This window comes from Mizuhopecten yessoensis, unplaced genomic scaffold, assembly GCF_002113885.1.
Source record: "Mizuhopecten yessoensis strain PY_sf001 unplaced genomic scaffold, ASM211388v2 scaffold1595, whole genome shotgun sequence".
Classification (NCBI taxonomy): domain Eukaryota; kingdom Metazoa; phylum Mollusca; class Bivalvia; order Pectinida; family Pectinidae; genus Mizuhopecten; species Mizuhopecten yessoensis.
This window is the reverse complement of record NW_018404125.1, coordinates 884,891-906,247: the sequence shown is the minus strand read 5'-3', so window position 1 is coordinate 906,247 and position 21,357 is coordinate 884,891. Positions and strand designations below refer to the sequence as shown.

General features: G+C 37.7%; 1 protein-coding gene across 9 annotated transcripts in view; it reads left to right on the top strand.

Moving 5' to 3' along the window:
* The window catches only part of LOC110465946 (titin-like), a 181,897-nt gene that overhangs the window by 142,809 nt on the left and 17,731 nt on the right, over positions 1-21,357 (top strand). For 5 of the 9 annotated variants that reach the window (XM_021522154.1, XM_021522186.1, XM_021522171.1 and 2 more), the window contains 3 exons: positions 16,427-16,456; positions 17,347-17,454; positions 20,508-20,647. The exons of 1 other annotated variant lie outside the window; for it this stretch is intronic. In XM_021522154.1, the coding sequence (XP_021377829.1) occupies positions 16,427-16,456; positions 17,347-17,454; positions 20,508-20,647 (278 nt within the window). The remainder of the gene's footprint in view (positions 1-16,426; positions 16,457-17,346; positions 17,455-20,507; positions 20,648-21,357) is intronic. 3 more of the 9 variants (XM_021522178.1, XM_021522209.1, XM_021522193.1) reach the window with 3 other exon arrangements.

The following is a 21,357-nucleotide window of genomic DNA, read 5'->3' as shown; positions in this document are numbered from 1 at the left end:
GGACCCAGAGGGGAAGGCCAATAAAGGGATGGCAAAGAAGGTATACTTTTTTTTGATGGATTAGGTCTCATGACATCAAGGGATCAAGAGAACATGTCCAGGGAACTTGTCTGTACCATGGACGGTTGTGGGGCAGACTTATAAAAGGCAATACTAACTAGTGTAGGTTTCGAGGGGCTGGCATTTATAGACTAGTGATGCACTGAAGCAGTGGACATCTGGGTCAGAGGACATCAGTATCCAGACTATGTAGGAACACTGGTAAAGGAGGGGTTAACCTCTGGTTAATAGGTTTGGTGTACAACATAAGTACAGGAAGGAAATATGGTGTAACTTTCCAAGTGTCCAATGGAAATTACTTTTACTCGTCAAGTTTAGTTATATTTCATATGTTGAATGTGTAATATACATAATTATTTGACAAGCAGCTTACAATAAATTGTATGTCCAGCATCCTATTCACTGGAAACTGTGGGGAACATTTTGTTGTATCAGTTTTATTACATCATTTTGTTATCACTGTCCCTACTTGTTCTATGGAGAGAAGACAACTGTTAATGGTGATAAGGGTTCAATGCGCCAAGAGTCAAAATCACATGGAAACACATATGTGCAACAGCAAGAATGTTTTTATGAGGTCCTCCAACGGGAGACAAATTTCTAAAGTTAGTAATAATGAAAAAATACTTGTTGCCTTATCTGTTGAAAATGCAGCTTTTATGATGTGATTAGTGGTCTAAGTATCTAATTGACCTTTGTCAGAACTTGGTACGGGGTCGAGTATTCTATTGAGCATGTGGAAGTGCCATGACAAAGAAAACTCTGTTCTCAATGAAACAGCGGACCTGGTTGGTTAATGGACCAAATAAATCCCCCACTTGGGCCCCACACAGTACAGCTGTATAAGGCAGATTGTAGCAGGCTCTGCTGTAGTGTATAGTTGGATAGGAAGGGAGTAGTGCTCTGTATTTTTCTCTTGCCATCAATTCAACAGTTCAATCTAAACCATATTTTGTCCTGTTTGTGGAATTCTGTGTAATTACATTATACAATTCAAGCAAAATGGACGACACTGGGTCGGATGTGATGCAAATGGCAAAGGTTAGTGTTTCATTTATCCGTTACATTTCCAATCACAAACATTGTGTCTATATAACACAGAATTCAGCCAGCTGGATCCTAATGGGAAGTTTCGTAAAATTGAATCAGCAACAAACGCTAACATTGTAAATGTTTGTAAATGTAGGCCACGCTTTAAAGATACATGTCTGTTTACTTATCTACTTGAAACTTGAGAGTTAGATATACAATACTGGTCAGAAATGGCTTTTATCTGTGTATTTTACTGGTGGATAGTAGTCCAGTATTGCTGTGTGTAAGGCTAGCTCAACATCAATATTGTCTAGATCACACACATACGCACCATTTCAGTCTTGCACTGTTTGTAATTTAAACCGCGCTCAGATAAACCTCTGACTATAACAATGGTTGTTAATACTGTGTAGCAGTATGTACTAAAATCTTCCATTAGACTCAACCTTCTGGATAATTTAACTCCATTTACAATGGTGTACTGACTTGGTAGTGGTTTGGTGAAGATTTAAATGTCAAGGTGTGCCTGGAATGTAACACCTGTCATTCATATGTGACTGGTTAAATTTGTTAAAATGGACTTAATGAGAGAAAGAGATTTAACATTACTATAGAAAAATATTGATGTTTAGCGAGTCATACACACATGTATTGTGTATTGTGTAGGGGGGGGGGATTGACTGTTTCCCAACCGGCCATTACATATATCATGTGTATACTGACGATTCACCGTCAGTAATATGTTGCCTCAGTCATGATTTTGTACTTTAGTGTTCTGTAGAATGTCATGATCAGTCAGTCGGAAAATATCGCTTGTAAAATTTATTTCTGTAAGATTTAAAAAAAAAAAATATGTGTATATATGAATGTATTAAATTTCAAGCTAGGCGTTCTGGTCTGCCTAACAAGCTAAAGAGTTCTACATCCAAGTATACACATGAACTTCTAGTCATACTCAATTTTAAGATGATCAGTCAACTTTTTGGGGGTTCTAGGCATATGTCTGAGTCAATTGGAATGTGCGGGTGGGTAGGAGTGTATCAGTAATAATTTCAAAAATCTGTCTCCTTTAATGAATTGCTGTCCCTGTATACTGACCTCCTTGTTTACATTTATTGACCAATGTGACCGACCTGTCCGGGGTATATGACACATGCTAAGTGAATTCCCCTTGTAAATAATGCCGGGTATTAGTTAGGAGTGTGTGTAGACCCTTTGTATACCTGTGTCACAATGGTATTGTGGGTATAATTGTTAGGATGAGGTGGGCGATAGGACTCGACCTAATTATAGTACTTATGCCAGTGAGAATTCTTTTGTCAAAAGTGTGTCAGCCCAGTCATCTAAGTTAAACACAACAATTTTAAAAATTGACTAACTTGTGTCCAAATAGATCAGAACCACTAGATGAGTAATAATGTATGGGTGTTAGCCAGGATGTTACATCCCATTTAGACTTGGGGAGTCCATTGAACCCCCTTGATTGAAAATTGGGGGTCCTACAAAAAAAATGTAGATTAATATTTGGGGTCCTCAAATTTGAGTTTTCAGTTTATATTTTGCTTTAAGTCATATGCATCATTAAAATTTGGAGACTAGAATATTTTAAGCTGTTATTTTAGGGGGTAGTTGGGACACAGGTGTTCAAATTTTAAGGGTCCTGTAATGGAATATGGGGGTATTCGAAGCAGGGTTCTACTTCATGCAAAACCCTGGGTGTTAAGCAATTTTAAAAGTACACAGAATAGAAATGATAGGAGATAATGGAATAGGATTTATGGTATGGTAGGTACTAACCCAAGGACAGGTGGATAGAACAGTGAAATACTCATACATGGGAAATGTAGACAGGATATAAGGGAGTGCCAGGGTGGGATTAATGGAATGTTTCACCCCTTTGTGAAGTAAATAGAGAAAATCTCAACTATCAAATACCCAGACTGGGAGGAGGGCTGTCATTACAGGGAACAAATACCCAGGTATAAGGTGAGGGGTCAGTCAAACCCAGTTAGTGGGTAGAGTGGGACTGTTTGTAGACAGATATGTGTAGTTATGCTTACAGCGTTCAGTCAATAGTCCCCTTCCACAGTGGACATGCAGTCAATAGTCCCCTTCCACAGTGGACATGCAGTCAATAGTCTCCTTCCACAGTGGACATGCAGTCAAGCTTTTCAACTGACTTCAATTTGGGCAACAATTTTTTATGAAGCCTGCAGCAGGCATCTAATAAGATAGCGTGATTTTGGATAAAAAGAAAATACTAGTATCTGGACAAATTTGGTTCCACTGTGCTGCTATATAGCTAGGAAAGATGTGCACTGTAGGATTAATCTACTAGGAGTTTCTTGTTTTAATCACCTGAGTGAAAATAATCAACATTGTATTATATAAACATTTCAATGATACATCTTGATTTAAAAAAACAAAACAATTTGAAATTGTAGTACAACCACCGTACTGCTGAATTACCTATCACATATAGATATTTTGCCCTAGAGACATACCCTATGACCTATGACACCACAGAAAGAGGCTTGTCTTTATACCAGAAACACTTGTAGAACAAGATTTCCAAACAGCTCTAGTTCATGCAGGAAAAAGCCAGGGATGAGGTTATGTTTTCCTGTCTGATTCAGCTCTGTGGCTGGGTGCAAATTGCTACAAATTATTGACTTCTCCGAGATGGAAAAGTTCACCGATGTTGTGTAGCATTGCATGATCTACAGTAGCATTAGAGAAATCCACTAATTATTGGTTCAGCAGGTACAAAGATCTCAGCATAGAGTCGGCAATCATTACAAGAGTCGGTGGGTAGGGGAATGTTGATGGAGTATAGCTCACAGTAGGGTGTGCTAACATCGTTACTACGGCTACTTAAGCGTGAGAACCAACATTTTGGAAGCAGTGCACGCGTTCTGATGTTGGGGGATAGAATACTTGCTTCATGGGTAGTTAAAAACACTTTTTGTGATGCAAACCTTTTGGCCATTCAGTTAGGATGGGCACTACACCAGTATGGTGCTGTTTTGACGACCTAAAACAACAAAACTTGTTACTCCTTCTTCAACGAAGTTGGTTGAGATAATACCATAATTGTTCTGATTAAACATACCCTTTCTGGAGTGATAGTTTGCCCTTACAATTGTATTTCTATCACATGTGTTTGTCTGCAAGGTTTCGTGTGATGCGGTTCCAGTAACCACACTTGCGTTTTTGACATTTGATCAGCTGGTTATTTAGTGATTGTGATATGTATGTAGCATCTTGGAATTTTGCATGTGTAATGCATTATGGGGTTGTCTGGGCTACGTGTTTGTCTGGCAAGGATTAATATGACTGGTAGCCATTTTGAATTATCATACAAACATGTACAAGATTAACATGTTAACATGTGAAATGCATGTGGCCTCTAGATATACCAAAGTACAAGGAAAGGTTGAAGAAAGCACTAACATTCCATATAAGGACATATCATATTACAGAGCAATAAGGGAAATTATTCTTGACTTTAGTTTGATATTTGAGATCAAGGAAGGCTGACTGATGTTGAAGAGCAAGGCTGGGTATTTGAGAATAAGACCATCTAAACACTAACATTATAATGTTATAATGCCCATGCTTTATAAATCTCAAAAAAATGTTGGTCCTTGATAAATGATGGGATGCATTAGGTATGGCACTCTCCTTACATCACAACAGCAGACAATCAAAAAGTTGAAGTATGGTAGGGTTTCGATGGAGCTGATATTCACTTGATAGCTAGGTCACAGTGTTGGTCAGTGGATAAAAAACAGCTGTCCTTTCTCTCTATAACACCATACATATTTGATTCCTTCAACGCATCCTGTTCACCCAAAGCTGAATCGTTTTCTGAAAGTATAAAATAATTCATGAATCTCAGTTTTACTCACAAAATTCAAGGAATAGTATATAGATATTTAGTATAATAGTGTTATAGACATAAAGGCAATGGCTGCCTGCTACATTACATATACTTATGTGTTATCAGCTTATTGTAAACCCAGTTAGAAACCCCTACACAAAACAGCTACCAAGCTCAATAATTCTAATTATTACTCTAATCTAGGAAACATTCTCAAACCTTCATTGGTATCAGGTTGCATTGAGTGACATGTTCTGGAGCTAATTTAATATCTTCGATATCAGAATTTAAACCAAAATACAGAATGTTGTAAATTTGATCATTATCTCCTATTCATTGCTGGATATTTCCTCACAGAGACTATTATGACCTGGAATGAGGCTTATACTTTGTATTGATTTGCTGTCCAATCTGATCTGCCAGCCACCTGTTACAGAGATGACTGTAATAGATAAAGTCCCCACACATATATCAGGCTTTCTGTTCTATCTCAGGACCGGTTCATCTTGTAAAGGATGTGCATTGTACAAAGTGTCAAAGTTACTAACTTGGGCGAGTGGGAACTTCCCTTTAGCTTTAGCCCAGACTAAAATCTCTAGGGTCGCTGGTTCGATGTCCAGCGAACTTACATACTGTCGTCACTACTTCCTTCCTCTTTCCCACATCATTATCTTACACATATCGAAGCCCAACAGCTGTCAATGTAAATTTTTAAATTGTGCTTAATTGAATTCATGTGATAGTAGCAATAAAAGTGATTGGTCAATATATATATACTGGATGATGGTCAGTCAATAGTAACCCTTTGTTCCTCCTTTCTCATATGGAGAGTCCTAGAAACTAACTACCTGAGTTTTAATTGTGTCATTTAAAAAAACCAAATCTTTTTATCCTGAAAGTTTTTTTTTATCTTTTTATCTTGAAGTGTATTGCCTATGTATTGGCACCAGTAACACTGCCTAGAGTACAGTCCAGCTGTACAGAGTTAGCCCCAGGCTGTCCTCACTAATTCATGGTAAACAGTCTCCTAATGGTTCCATTCTCACCTCCACTGATAATCACATAAACAATTCAACATGTAAGACATAGAGTACAAATCAATGGTTTCCCTGAACTGTTAGACAGGTCAAAAATACCGCAAGGAAAACAATGCATTATACTCAGGTCAAAAAAACATTTGATTAACACACTTCAGTCCTCACCAGTAGCCATTATGGATGTCCATTAACACTGCACAGTACGGCAGCTGGGATGGGGGATCAACAGTTGGAGGGGGGTCTTGAAAACAAAATCAGTAACATATTCCTTTATGGCACTCTTTCCTACAAATACTGTACGCTTTATGTTCAATAAACCAGGCAGTTTCCACCACTTTCTTCAGATCTCATTATCATACCACACACAATATTGTAAGCCCACCCCCTGTTACTAGATGTGTCTGGTCCTACATTGGAGACTAAGAGTTAAGTCCCCTGATTACAGGAGTAGTCTGGTCCTACATTTTAAGTCCCCTGATTACTGGAGGAGTGTGGTCCTACATTTTAGGGTTAATTAAGTCCCCTGATTACTGGAGGGGTGTGGTCCTACATTTTAGGGTAAAGTCCCCTGATTACAGTAGGAGTGTGGTCCTACATTTTAGGGTTAAGTCTCCTGATTACAGTAGGAGTGTGGTCCTATATTTTAGGGTTAAGTCTCCTGATTACAGTAGGAATGTGGTCCTATATTTTAGGGTTAAGTCTCCTGATTACTGGAGGGGTGTGGTCCTACATTTTAGGGTTAAGTTAAGTCCCCTGTGGTCCTATATTTTAGGGTTAAGTCTCCTGATTACTGGAGGGGTGTGGTCCTACATTTTAGGGTTAAGTCCTCTGATTACAGTAGGAGTGTGGTCCTACATTTTAGGGTTAAGTCCCCTGATTACAGTAGGAGTGTGGTCCTATATTTTAGGGTTAAGTCCCCTGATTACAGTAGGAATGTGGTCCTACATTTTAGGGTTAAGTCCCCTGATTACAGTAGGAATGTGGTCCTACATTTTAGGGTTAAGTCCCCTGCTACTCCATTTCCTTACCTGATTTACACCATATGCCTAGAATATATATTGTAAACTGAAAAATGATTTGCTATTTCCTGTATTGTATCTGATACACACTTCTATTTGCCCTTTCTATTCAGATTTCCACACACAATTTACCTGGTTATATTTCCTGTACTGTATCTGATACACACTTCTCTTTGCTCTTTCTATTCAGATTCCTCACAATTTACCTGGTTATATTTCCTGAAAGAAAAATATGTTAAGGTGCTTAGTTGTTAATAATTGCTTGATTTCATTCATTACATAATGATGCCTGTAATAATATTGTACAAACTGTTAGATGCTTCTATATATTACTTGAACCCTTGCCAAAGCTTGAAATATGAAAGAATAAGTGTACAGCGTCAAACCAAATGTACCCCAAAGAGGAAAATTCAAACCTGTTCATATGCTAAATACTGGCACACAGTATTTCCATGGCAACTTGCATTCCTTGGGGTGAGATTTCTTGGGACAGTAAAAAATAATCAAGTTTGTTGGAACTCTTTCTAGAGTTTAAAGCCAGGTAGATTTGTCTTTGATTTGGGTTTTGTTGCCTTGTTTTTAATTACGGAAAATAATCTGGCTCACTTAAGTGTTTGAAGATGTAATACTTGTCTATGAAGTGTTTTGCAATGCAGAAATATAATTGGAATTTTGCATTTTAATAGTTGTTCAATTAAGACAATAGTTGTATTTACACAGACTTTTTGAAGATAAAATGTTAAACCCATTAAGGTTCGGGATCAGAACACACAGGAAGGATGCTCTTTCATTCACTGAGGTTGTAGATTTGAACAGAAGTGTCTCATGTATTTCCCACTTTCAAGTTCATATTCTGCATTAGAACTGTTTTGACCCTTGAACATATTGAAGTTTTCAGTGTACTGAACTGTTTTATTCAATGTTTCCCCTATATTAAATCAACCCGACTTCTTCTCACGTTACTATGGAGTTATCTGCCCATGATTGGCTATTGTCACTGTAGATTTAACTGCCCATGATTGGCTATTGTCACTGTAGATTTAACTGCCCATGATTGGCTGTTGTCACTAGATTTAACTGCCCATTATTGACTATCATTCCACCAATAGATTGTTTTACCTATACTCACTCAGGTATACACAGGTAAACCTGTGATTGTACTGCACATCAACTCACTCATCATTCACATAAGTAGCTTTACACGATTTCCACCTTACCAGATACACCTAACTTTACAACACTAAACACCATTTTTTTGAAAAAAATAGATGAAGTTTAGAACACTAACTCTATAGGACGGAGTATATCAGGTTATCTCCAGGAACCGAGCTGTGTAACTGATCACTAGATAAGATCACTTCGCATGTTAAAATAAAATGATTTTTGACTGGGAGTGTAATACAGTTACCTTCAGTATTCTGTTGGTAACAAATCTTCCCCAAGGCAGAGGTGACTTTTGCAGAAGAAAAAAATATCAATTTATTGCCACCAAAACTACACTAAAAAGCTGAAGACTTTGTGTCTAAATCCTGTGGGAGTTTCAGTGATTCTACTGAGATGGTGTCTGTATAAGGCTACAAGTATAGGGAGGGGGAGGCCTATCTGGTGCATGGCAGCTGACACAGGCCAGTGGTATCGGCATGTGTGTTTAGTGCATGGAGGTGTGTCCTATCTCAACAGACGAAATATGTGTTGATCTCGTGTGGATCTTCCGAGGTGTACACTCTGGATCAGAACCTTGGTTTCATGTGTTTTTTTGTTTTTTTTTTATATATTTCTAGATGATTTACTGTTGAATTAACATAGGTTTGTTAACCATACAATGACCTTGAATTATCACCAATAGCTCGTTTAATACTGTACAAATAAAGTCATTTACCTCCTTGGTAAAATGAACATGTTACTCAAAAATATCACAGCTTTGTGTCTCTAAAATTACAACTTCCTGAGATTAAAAATCATTTCAAACTGCATTTTACAATCTTATTCAGATTTTTGGAGCTGTGTCTTAGTAACACAGGTATTTTATACCCCAGGTTTCTCGGACACAAAATAAAACAACAAAACAGAGGTGTTAAAATACCCTAGTTACTGAACTATTTCCCCTGTGGGAGGGATCCTGTTCCTTTACCAGCACAGTTTTAGGTATAAATACACAATCCCATTAAAACATTATGGAAATAGTTTTACTCTAAAGTACATTTACAAAATGTTTTCAAGGTAGACCATCTCGTAGAACAATCTTAGAGTACACCATCTCATAGAATAGTTTCAGAGTACACCATTTTGTAGAAGAGTAATAGGGTTTTGTAGAACAGTTTTAGAGTACACCATCTCGTAGAACTGTTTTAGGGAACACCATCTCATAGAACAGTTTTAGGGAACACCAGTTTGTAGAACAGCTTTATAGGGAACACAATCTAGTACCAGCAATACCAGTCATTATGCCACGTGTCTTCCACCTAATGGAGACTTGTTTAAAACATAAACTATTTTGTTATGAGTAATACACTAACATGAGTAACTCACAGATCCTGCCCAGCTGACAACCCCACAGTTGTTTACCAGAGAACACTATCTTGATCTAAGTCTATCAAATCGAAAATAGGTTTACATGTGCTGAACTCTCCAACATAGCCAGTCTGTGGCTTCTATTGGTATCTTGATCGCTATGGTAACACTAGTATCCCATCACCATGGAGACATTACATATAGGTTTTACTTGGAACAGAGATCGGTTTTGTGGTTAAAGCTATCAGCATATTTATATATCTCAACACAAAGTGCATTTGTTCCAGTTTCCATTAAAGAGGATCCATTATGTTGCTGGGTACATTTTCTGGTTGTATTAGGTTCAGGCTGTTCATTATCTTTGAGGAGATTCTGGAGTCATTTAGAGTGGAAATTCCTTTAGCAATGCTTGCTTAATGTAAAACTGAATTAATTACAGGTCAATTACATGGCCTATCAAGTGAAATGCTATGAATATCATTTTACCTAATCTGTCTGATGTCCTGTGTAGGTTTGATTAACCTACAGTATTGACGTGATTAAATTTGGATGGTTTCATACATTATTCTTTACTCAATTTTTGAATTATTTTGTTGCTTTTAAATTTAAAAAGTTATACTAAAAAACAAATGTCATTGTCACATCGAAATAAAGACAGGAATTTAACCAGCTCTTTCCAAATAACTGTTTACATGGTGTGATTTGCATTTTGAATTATGAGAGAAATAGAATATTGAGCGTATGGTTATTGATTAATGCCAAGGAGTTATTCATTTGAATTGATTATTAATCCTGATCGTTTACAGTGGACCGCCTCTCTCCATACATCTATGTATGTGGTTACCACACTGGTAATTAACATATATACAAACAAACAAAAATAACAAGTTCCTGTACACTAGACAATTTTTTTTCTAAATAACAGGTTCCTGTTACATTGTGGCCTGAAACACTGTACACTAAATACAAATTACCGCACTTGCTCTAGTTTCTGGAGATATGGTCGAGGAATGTGATACATTTTGCCAAACAGGTCTCATTATTGGGATAATTAGAGAGCAGTAACAAGGTTGATTAGCTGTATAGTGCAGGCCTATGTATATACTGTAAAACCTGGATTGGCTTGCCATATACACAGCACACCTTGGTGATTCTCATAAACAGACAAATATTTTTACCATGGTATAGGAAACCAAAGCTTAACATTACCAAACTAACGTAAGATGGGATGTTGGTACTCTAGTTTACCTAGATAACGGTGCAACACCATCACCAGACTGCAGCAAGATATCTTAAAGTTTAAGAAAACTCAGGCAACTGGTATCACTGACAAGGTAGAAGAGGCAGGCTGATGAGTAATACTGAAAACGTCCTGATTTATCATGTTTGCCAGCTAAGGGTAGATCATGATCAGGAGCTAGTCAAGAAAAAACGTTTTAAATTCAATTCCCTGGAGGAGTACATGTCACATGTTGTGTGATTAATTCAGCTGTACTCAAGTCCCACTGAGTTCCTAGGTCAGCCTTACTTTGGTCACTGGTTTATTAGCTAGAGAGGGGCGGATTGGTCACTGGTTTATTAGCTAGAGAGGGGCTGATTGTAAACAGTTTATTAGCTAGAGAGGGGCTGAGTGTAAACGGGTTATTAGTTAGAGAGGGGCTGATTGTAAACGGGTTATTCGCTAGAGAGGGGCTGATTGTAAACGGGTTATTATCTAGAGAGGGGCTGATTGTTAACGGGTTATTAGCTAGAGAGGGGCTGATTGTAAACCGTTTATTAGCTAGAGAGGCGCTGATTGTAAACCGTTTATTAGCTAGAGAGGCGCTGATTGTAAACCGTTTATTAGCTAGAGAGGCGCTGATTGTAAACCGTTTATTAGCTAGAGAGGCGCTGATTGTAAACCGTTTATTAGCTAGAGAGGGGCTGATTGTAAACAGTTTATTAGCTAGAGAGGGGCTGATTGTAAACGGGTTATTAGTTAGAGAGGGGCTGATTGTAAACGGGTTATTAGCTAGAGAGGGTCTGATTGTAAACGGGGTTATATCACCCTTGCCCCCCACACAGCTAGCCATCTACTGACCTGTCACATTTACTGTCGGATGATTAACTCATTCACCCTTACATTTTTAAATTGGACTTGTCAGTTGAAATGTGACTTTAGGGGTATACATGGGNCTAGAGAGGGGCTGATTGGTCACTGGTTTATTAGCTAGAGAGGGGCAGATTGGTCACTGGTTTATAAGCTAGAGAGGGGCAGATTGGTCACTGGTTTATTAGCTAGAGAGGGGCTGATTGTAAACAGTTTATTAGCTAGAGAGGGGCTGATTGTAAACAGTTTATTAGCTAGAGAGGGGCTGATTGTAAACTGTTTATTAGCTAGAGAGGGGCTGATTGTAAACTGTTTATTAGCTAGAGAGGGGCTGATTGTAAACTGTTTATTAGCTAGAGAGGGGCTGATTGGTCACTGGTTTATTAGCTAGAGAGGGGCTGATTGTAAACGGGTTATTAGCTAGAGAGGGGCTGATTGTAAACGGGTTATTAGCTAGAGAGGGGCTGATTGTTAACAGGTTATTAGCTAGAGAGGGGCTGATTGTTAACAGGTTATTAGCTAGAGAGGGGCTGATTGTAAACCGTTTATTAGCTAGAGAGGGGCTGATTGTAAACCGTTTATTAGCTAGAGAGGCGCTGATTGTAAACCGTTTATTAGCTAGAGAGGGGCTGATTGTAAACAGTTTATTAGCTAGAGAGGGGCTGATTGTAAACGGGTTATTAGTTAGAGAGGGGCTGATTGTAAACGGGTTATTAGCTAGAGAGGGTCTGATTGTAAACGGGGTTATATCACCCTTGCCCCCCACACAGCTAGCCATCTACTGACCTGTCACATTTACTGTCGGATGATTAACTCATTCACCCTTACATTTTTAAATTGGACTTGTCAGTTGAAATGTGACTTTAGGGGTATACATGGGGTATACTACTCCTTGACTGTAGGAACCCATCCCCCTCAAATACACCCATGTATACTACTCCTTGGCTGTAGGAACCCATCCCCCTCAAATAGACCCATGTATACTACTCGTTGGCTGTAGGAACCCATCCCCTCAAATACACCGATGTATACTACTCCTTGGCTGTAGGAACCCATCCCCCTCAAATACACCCATGTATACTACTCCTTGGCTGTAGGAACCCATCCCCCTCAAATACACCCATGTATACTACTCCTTGGCTGTAGGAACCCATCCCCCTCAAATACACCCATGTATACTACTCCTTGGCTGTAGGAACCCATCCCCCTCAATTACACCCATGTATACTACTCCTTGGCTGTAGGAACCCACCCCCTCAAATACACCCATGTATACTACTCCTTGGCTGTAGGAACCCACCCCCCTCAAATACACCCATGTATACTACTCCTTGGCTGTAGGAACCCATCCCCCTCAATTACACCCATGTATACTACTCCTTGGCTGTAGGAACCCATCCCCTCAAATACACCCATGTATACTACTCCTTGGCTGTAGGAACCCACCGCCTCAAATACACCCATGAATATATCAATCCAAGACCACAAATACCTATCACCACAAATACACCCATGTATACCATTGAAGGTACCATACTTTCTCACTTGTGTACCCTCCCCTGATAACAAGTATATGTACATCAGCTAATATAGACAGAATTTATACACTGATAGCTTTGGGTAGTTTCTGCTTATTCAAAGAGTTTTGAGACCAGGTCTTCTGAATTCATTCTTCGTTAATCTTTGCTGCAGGGAAGGCAGTAAAAGGTTTAAATGTAACGGTCAAATTGTGGTCAGTGTATGTTATACTTAGTGGTCGATTCTAGTGGACTAATATGTAGTAACTTTTTTGACAGGGAGTGACTTTCATTGAGTTTGTAATGGCCGCTTTGCACTGATGTTCTCGCTGATCTGTGGACTTTTTCACGATGTTTACAATCAAGCTTAAATCTAATCCATCTTTTATGGTTTGTGGTTTGGTTACAATCTCCGTTCATTTTTAAGAAATACTATATTAGATATTGTGTGTATTTTCAATAAAGTACTCAAATTATTCGAATATGGGTCATTGGAGGATTGGCCCATTAGTTGAGTCACTCCAGACATTTTATGTATGAGAGAATAAAATTTAAAGACATGGATATTCCTACCCAATGTATCTCTCCTTCCTGTAGTGGCTTGAGTAGGAATTGAGTCCTGTTTAGGGTGTCACCACGAATGTGAAGGCCAACCATGGACTTGTGTTACTATATATAGTCCCAGCAGCTGTAGATACAATCTGATTCTGACTACAATTCTCTAGGTTCTGACAGCACTCTCTCTACATTAATGTGACTAGGTGCCACGATTGTCCCCAGTGTTACAGGCTACCACTATCCATTAGTGTTAACCCAGACAACTCCTCAGGTTCCCTATATGGATATAAGTGGAATGGAACATGTCATGTTTGTACCGGAGTCTGGATTCCTATGTAGGACGGGTTTGATTGGAGGGATGAATCACCCCTTATATGGATCCTATCAGTCTGGATTCCTATGTAGGACGGGTTTGATTGGAGGGATGAATCAGCCAGTATATGGATCCTATCGCTGGTGATCAAGGTTTGGCATTTCCCTGATTAATTCTCATTTACTTTAGTCCTATAGACCATGAGCAAGTTGACCTCATAGACTCGCATTATCAGGTCATAGTTGAAGTATTCATTCAATTATTTTAGCCACAAAGCCAACTGGTAGATTCTCATAATATGGTCCTATGGACCACCAGTTCTCTTATATGGCCCCCTACTACCACATACAACTGAATAAAACCGTATCATTCCTGGTACTATGGCCCTAAATAGACTACTATTCTCCAAGTACATCCGTACCAGTGTTTTCTATCTTTTCATCATTCATATGAATATTGAATGGATTGGAGTTTTGCCTGTTAGCTGTAGATGAGTGTGCTTAAGTATCTGTCGATGAATTCTAAGCCTGTCTAACTGTAGCAGATGATGACCAGGTTTTATCAATCATGCATCTGCTTGACCAATTATAGCTGTGCTTTCCAAGTGGTTAAAGCTTGTCCTCAGCCTACAGCTGTCACTGCTGTGTGGTCAATAAGTCCGAGTGGACACTCTGTGGAGGCCCGGGTAGGCTGAGGTCAGTTTGAGGAGCAAGGTCTTGAAGTCCTATTTACAGGCCTGGTACTGAATCTGAGAGATGGTCATTTGTGGCACGATCATACCTGGTTCTGCAAGGGATGGTCAGATGTGGCTCTTAGGTACCTTCATGGTTCTGCGAGGGGTGGCCAGATGTGGCACTATCATACCTGGTTCTGCGAGGAATGGTCAGATGTGGCACTATCGTACCTGGTTCTGTGAGGGGTGGCCAAATGCGGCTCTTTAGTACCTGCATGGTTCTGCGAGTGATGGTCAGATGTGGCACTATTGTACCTGTTTCTGCAAGGGATGGTCAGATGTGGCGCTATCGTACCTGGTTCTGTGAGGGGTGGTCATATGTGGTACTTTAGTACCTGGTTCTGTGAGGGATGATCAGATGTGGCGCTATCGTACCTGGTTCTGTGAGGGATGGTCAGATGTGGCACTTTAGTACCTGGTTCTGTGAGGGATGGTCAGATGTGGCACTATCGTACCTGGTTCTGTGAGGAGTGGTCAGATGTGGTACTTTAGTACCTGGTTCTGTGTCGGATGATCAGATGTGGTACTTTAGTATGGTATGAGATTTGGTCAGCTGTCACACTGTTCGTACCTTCTGTCTAGATGTGACAAACTCAGTTGTCAAAACCTAGTAAATAAACAACATTTGCCATAAGCATACCCAAGGCATATAGGAGCTAGATTGGTATGTGTAATCTGTTACAATTGTGTTTATATACAGACATCAATACATCTTGTGTGCCCGCTACCCTGTATTATAACTCCTGTATAGAGGAGATACACAGCTTTACTTCTCCCTTCATTTATTCATGTGACCTTTTGTCTTCTCGCTATTCCAAGTGATGCACACATTTACCGATCTATAACCCTAAACATGTTTACAGGAATTTTACATGCTCCATAAAATAATCAATACTCAGCAGCACTTCTGGGTCAGCTGTTCTTCAAGGTCGTCTCCAGATAGGTGAATGCATGTTGCTAAGTGAAATCTCCAGAGTGTAATTTCCTGAATGTCATTTATGTTTCCTAGTGTTGTATTAAAGGTGTTCCTATGGGAGACATGTCTGGGTGTGTCTTTCAATAGATACAAGTAGTTGTTGAAGGTTCCATCAGCTGTTCTACTGTCATTTCTGATACCACTAGTTCATCATAGCTGTTAATTGGCTGGCTATGCTTAGAGTTAAGTTATCTATATACAAGGAAACAGTAATAAAATACAACTTTTCTGAGTTAATACACCTTATATTATTGTTTTATTTGCTTGTGAATAGAACAAGATATAATACAAAATTCAAGTTTTTGTTGTTGAATATACACTTAAGTATCATGGTTAGTCCAATCAAAAGAGCTACAGTCATAAGCTCAAGATTCATAAACGAGCCCATCCCACTTTCAGCTATACCCTTAACTATTCCTATTCAGAAATAGGTTCTTCGTGCCTATAGTGTGAATATTTGAATCCCTGTTTCTAAGGTGCAGGGCAGCTAGCCGAGCTGATCACTGGTGAAGCACTATGAAATAGAGTTATCTCCCTGCATGCACAGGATTAGGGCTGTCACAGCAGAGGGCTAAAGGCAGGGACCACTGGTGATCGCTGGTGACAGACCCCAGAATAATTAAGAAGCATGATTTTTCATTTATGTTGTGGTTTTCACTTTAAATGTAAAATGTTTTTTTCTTTTCTTTAATTTTAAGATGTTTGAGCAAGAAGAAAGTGCTAATGGTGTAAGTTCCTAAATGCTATGATAATTTTGTAAAAAAAATTATCATTGTGTACTCCTTTCCTATCATTTCTCTTCTTTGTTCTACTCTGTAGACAAAGGGGTTTTAGTTTTTAACCTAAGGGAATATTCTACTTTTATCAAAGTTTAATATGAAAAGAGTTATCTCCCTTTCCTGGATAACTCTTTTGTTATATTTAGTGAAGCTTTGAATTTTGTAAGAAATTCCCAAAATATTGAATATGAATGTGTCAATTAATTACTGTAGCTATTAATGCATGGTAATGCAAGGGTTGATAATGAAGACAATACACTTGTATTAATTGACATTTTCATAGTATTGGTTGCGGTGAATTCTTAGTTTTTAATTCCAATCCAATCACCCATTTTAACATATTTGAATTGGAAGTGACCCAATTTCTTTTCTAATCATTTCACAGCATTTCAATTTAATATCCAATCTCATTATTTATCTGTCTAAGAATCATCAATCCAACCTCTTGTTGATAATGTGCATTATAACATCATAATGTTTCGTTTTAAAATCTGGAACAAGTTAATCTCAGAAAGTAAAGAGAACTAATTATACATATTCCGTTTTGAAATTACTATTTACTTGTAAAGATAAAGTGATTTCAGACCAGTTTGATAACTTTGATATTTAGGAATATTGATATGTTTTATATAGATCTGGTCATTTGTGCATGCTCTAGCATTTTTATGCATTGAAGCCTATTTAGAATGCCATGGCATAATGGAATAAGGGGTTCAGCTGTAGGTAGGACATCGATTAAAATTGCTTTATAAGATAGAGATAAACAGCATATTTAGTGACCTGTGTATGATGCTGTTTGCTTCTTTGTCTTATGTGTCAAGTTCAAATGTTATTTTCAGCCATTCTGTGATCATGGTGATGGTAACCATGGTGATCTGGATGATCAGGTGAATCCTGATCAAGATAGTCAGACTACTGAACAGGAGACTGATCCACTTCTGGCTGTTGTAAGACAGAAATATAGAATTATCTATAGCTCCTCAAATACATGTATCTTTATCTAGAGCGCCTCAAATATGTGTATCTTATCTATACCTCCTCAAATACATGTATCTTTTTTGATGAAGCTTATCTGATATTTTCACTTCGTATCTTTTTTGCATCAATATTTCTCGAAATACTTTGCATACCTGTGAATTAAGCTTCTACATCTTTCATCAGTTGTGCGATAAATATTTAAATTTATTAAAGTCTTCTAGGTGGTTTTACTCAAGTGCATCAATGGATACAGTGTCTAGCAGAAACATTTCATAAATTCCTAACCGACCTTATGATGAATTCCTAACCAACCTTATGATAATATTTGGTTGATCTGTCTACATAATAGATGCATGGTTTTCAATCTGCTGTGGTTGGAATATTTTCTGACATTATCATTAAAGTGCCTTGTTCAAGTCGCTCATATACCATCATAACCAGGTATACATGCCGCATTGTCAACGGAAATCTTAAAAATAACACAAGGCTGAGTTTGACCTTTATCTTATCTTTGTTTGATTACATAATTATGTATGCTCTATTGCATTTTTGATTGCCCAAAAATCTGTTATATATTCCCTACAAATACTCTATTGGTTGAAACACGTTTGACTAACATCATCAAATTCCCTAATCCACTGTTACAAGTTTGACCCTGTTTCCACACAAGAATGCATGCGTGTTATGTATTATAGTACGTTTGGCTTGTTTGCTGTATACATAAGATTTATTGTTTGTATTCACTTTGCTTGTTTGCTGTATACATAAGATTTATTGTTTGTATTCACTTTGATTGATTGAAATGTTCATGTGTTGAATTTCTCAGGTAAAATTTGCATATTGAAGTAATTAAATGCATTTTGAATCTTGTTAAAGGCCACTGAAAAAAGATGAAATAATTTTTATCAAAATACAAGGAATTTGGTGTCAAACTTTATGAAAACTGAAAGTTCACAAAGCATTCAAGAAATATCAAGCATTAATATATATGTCAAGTAAAATTTCAGTATTCACACGTCTGATTCAGTGGCTTTATGTTTGCATTGGATGATTAGAGATTTAGAAAATATGTTATTACTAAATAAAAATTATCTGTAATAAATAGAACATGTTTATAGAATCAGATTTCAATGGCAGAAAGATTGGAAGCATCGTTATATTACTTAGGTTACTCTTATAAATGTTCATATCATCTTGTATGTTATCTACATGGTTTCCAATATCTGAAATTATATTGGCAAATTTTAATACGCCATTGATTGCATCTGTTAACTGGCTTTGACAGCAAAAAAAGCTTAAATCAAAATGTTGTGGACAAAAAGTCGGTCGAAGTAAACATAATGGCTAAAACGTCCAAATCTGTCAAAGGTATCAAAATAAACATAATGGCTAAAATGTCAAAAACTGTCGAAGGTATCAAAGTAAACATAATGGCTAAAATGTCAAAATCTGTCGAAGGGATCAAAGTAAACATAATGGCTAAAATGTCCAAATCTGTCGAAGGTATCAAAGTCAACATAATGGCTAAAATGTCAAAATCTGTCGAAGGGATCAAAGTAAACATAATGGCTAAAATGTCCAAATCTGTCGAAGGTATCAAAGTAAATATAATGGCTAAATGTTAAAATCTGTCGAAGGTATCAAAGTAAACATAATGGCTAAAATGTCCAAATCTGTCGAAGGTATCAAAGTAAACATAATGGCTAAAATGTCAACAATAATTTTATGTACGATATGCAGTGCAATGGATTGTTTTCAGCATTCCTGATGTTCTTGGTAAAAGAATAAGCTTAGCTGAATAATATTGAAGTTTCTGTGAAGTTAGTTTTTGAAAACATGAATAAGTTAAAAACTAGACTATGGCATGGTGTTTGATTGGTACATTTGTAGATGTCCAGTAAAATAGCATTAACCCCTAAGACTTCATACAATATATATGATAATTACTATAGTTTTGGGTTGTAGATCTTGACCTAGTTTGTACATAAATACTACAGTTTTGGGTTGTAGATCTTGACTTAGTTTGTACATAAATACTACAGTTTTGGGTTGTAGATCTTGTCCTAGTTTGTACATAAATACTACAGTTTTGGGTTGTAGATCTTGACCTAGTTTGTACATAAATACTACAGTTTTGGGTTGTAGATTTTGACCTAGTTTGTACATAATTACTATAGTTGTGGGTTGTTGATCTTGACCTAGTTTGTACCTGGGTTTATTGTGCAAAGGCAACAGCTTCAGTATCACAAATTGAAATTCATTCTTGATTGATATCAAGGTCTGTGATTTTTAAATGATCATAAGTAGAATAATAAGATAAGCCTAAAGTTATTTTAGACAGGTAAAGTCTTTAATCACATGTATTTAACCGTTCAATCAAGTGTCTTGACATAGTGTATGAGGCGACACTGTCACTTAGATACAGATTTGTCGTTTGAAATGGCTTTTTGGTATTTTTGGCACATGTTTTTTTGCATCTTGAAAACTTTTATTGATCTTTTTTCATATGTATGGTAGTTGTCATTGGATTTCAACCTTCTCAACTCCTACTAAGTACATTTATTTACCGGTTACTCGGGTAATACACAGGGTAGGGGAGAGTACTCGGGGGAGGGGAGAGTACTCAGGGGAGGGGAGAGTACTCAGGGGAGGGGAGAGTACTCAGGGAGGGGAGAGTACTCAGGGGAGGGGAGAGTACTCAGGGGAGGAGGACTACACCGGGAAAAATGAGTACAAAGGGGAAGTACCATACCAGAAATCTGGGGATGTGCAGAGTCCTATTACAACTACACCCTAAACTCTCCGATTTCTCTTACCACAATCAAACATCATCAAGGTTAAAAAGTGATACTTCCAATCTGACTGCTCATTGAACATTCTACACGTCACATGACTAATAAAATAACTTGAACCAAAGCATGGCCAAAGTTTGATTGGCTGCTGCTAAATTGGCAATAACCAATGGCTGGCTTTGTTACATGACTGATGTTTTTTATCATCGTGATTTTGTTCCCTTGTACAGAAGAAGCCAAGCTTTGTGCCTGTCCTCGACAAGTGCGCAGCATGTGGAAAAACAGTCTATGCGTTGGAAAAAATGGAGGTCAACAAAAGTCTATACCACAGGGCTTGTGTTAGGTGCTCCCATTGCAAAGCTGTTGTAACGTAAGAATCGAGACTTTACCATTATCTCTCCACGTTATATCAAAATATCATTTACACCGCTATTATTATCTATACTACACAACACTTTCTTGGTGTATTGGTCTCTTGCAAGCATTGCATTACCCAACAAGGTAAAACCGCTCTCTAGAGCTAAAAGGTAAGATTGCTATATATATATGCTTTAGAACAGAAAGGTAAGACTGCTTAATGCTGTAGAATATGCTATGAGAAAAGAAAAACCTTGTATTATAAGTTTCATTAAATTTTTTATCTATGCATTCCCAGATTTTGATCGCCAGTGTAATGAAATATTTACAACAGTTTTAAAGAATACATTTCCACCTCCTATTATCCACTTAAGGCCAAGAATAAGAAAAAACACTTGTTTTTTTTCTTCTAATTAAACAAATTTAACATGATAGTAATTAACGATTAAAATTTGTTCTCATGTTGTACACATCAAAAAATGAATCGGTGGACTTATAATTCCTTAAAGGATCTAGAAAATCAGTTCAAAAACGAAAATTATGAATCCACATTATACCAACAAAAGACAATGACCATCAAGGCACCGCCTGACTGCTAAATCCTACTGTATGGTGTTAGTACCTGACCCTATGTATGGTGTTAGTACCTGACCCTATGTATGGTGTTAGTACCTGACCCTATGTATGGTGTTAGTACCTGACCCTATGTATGGTGTTAGTACC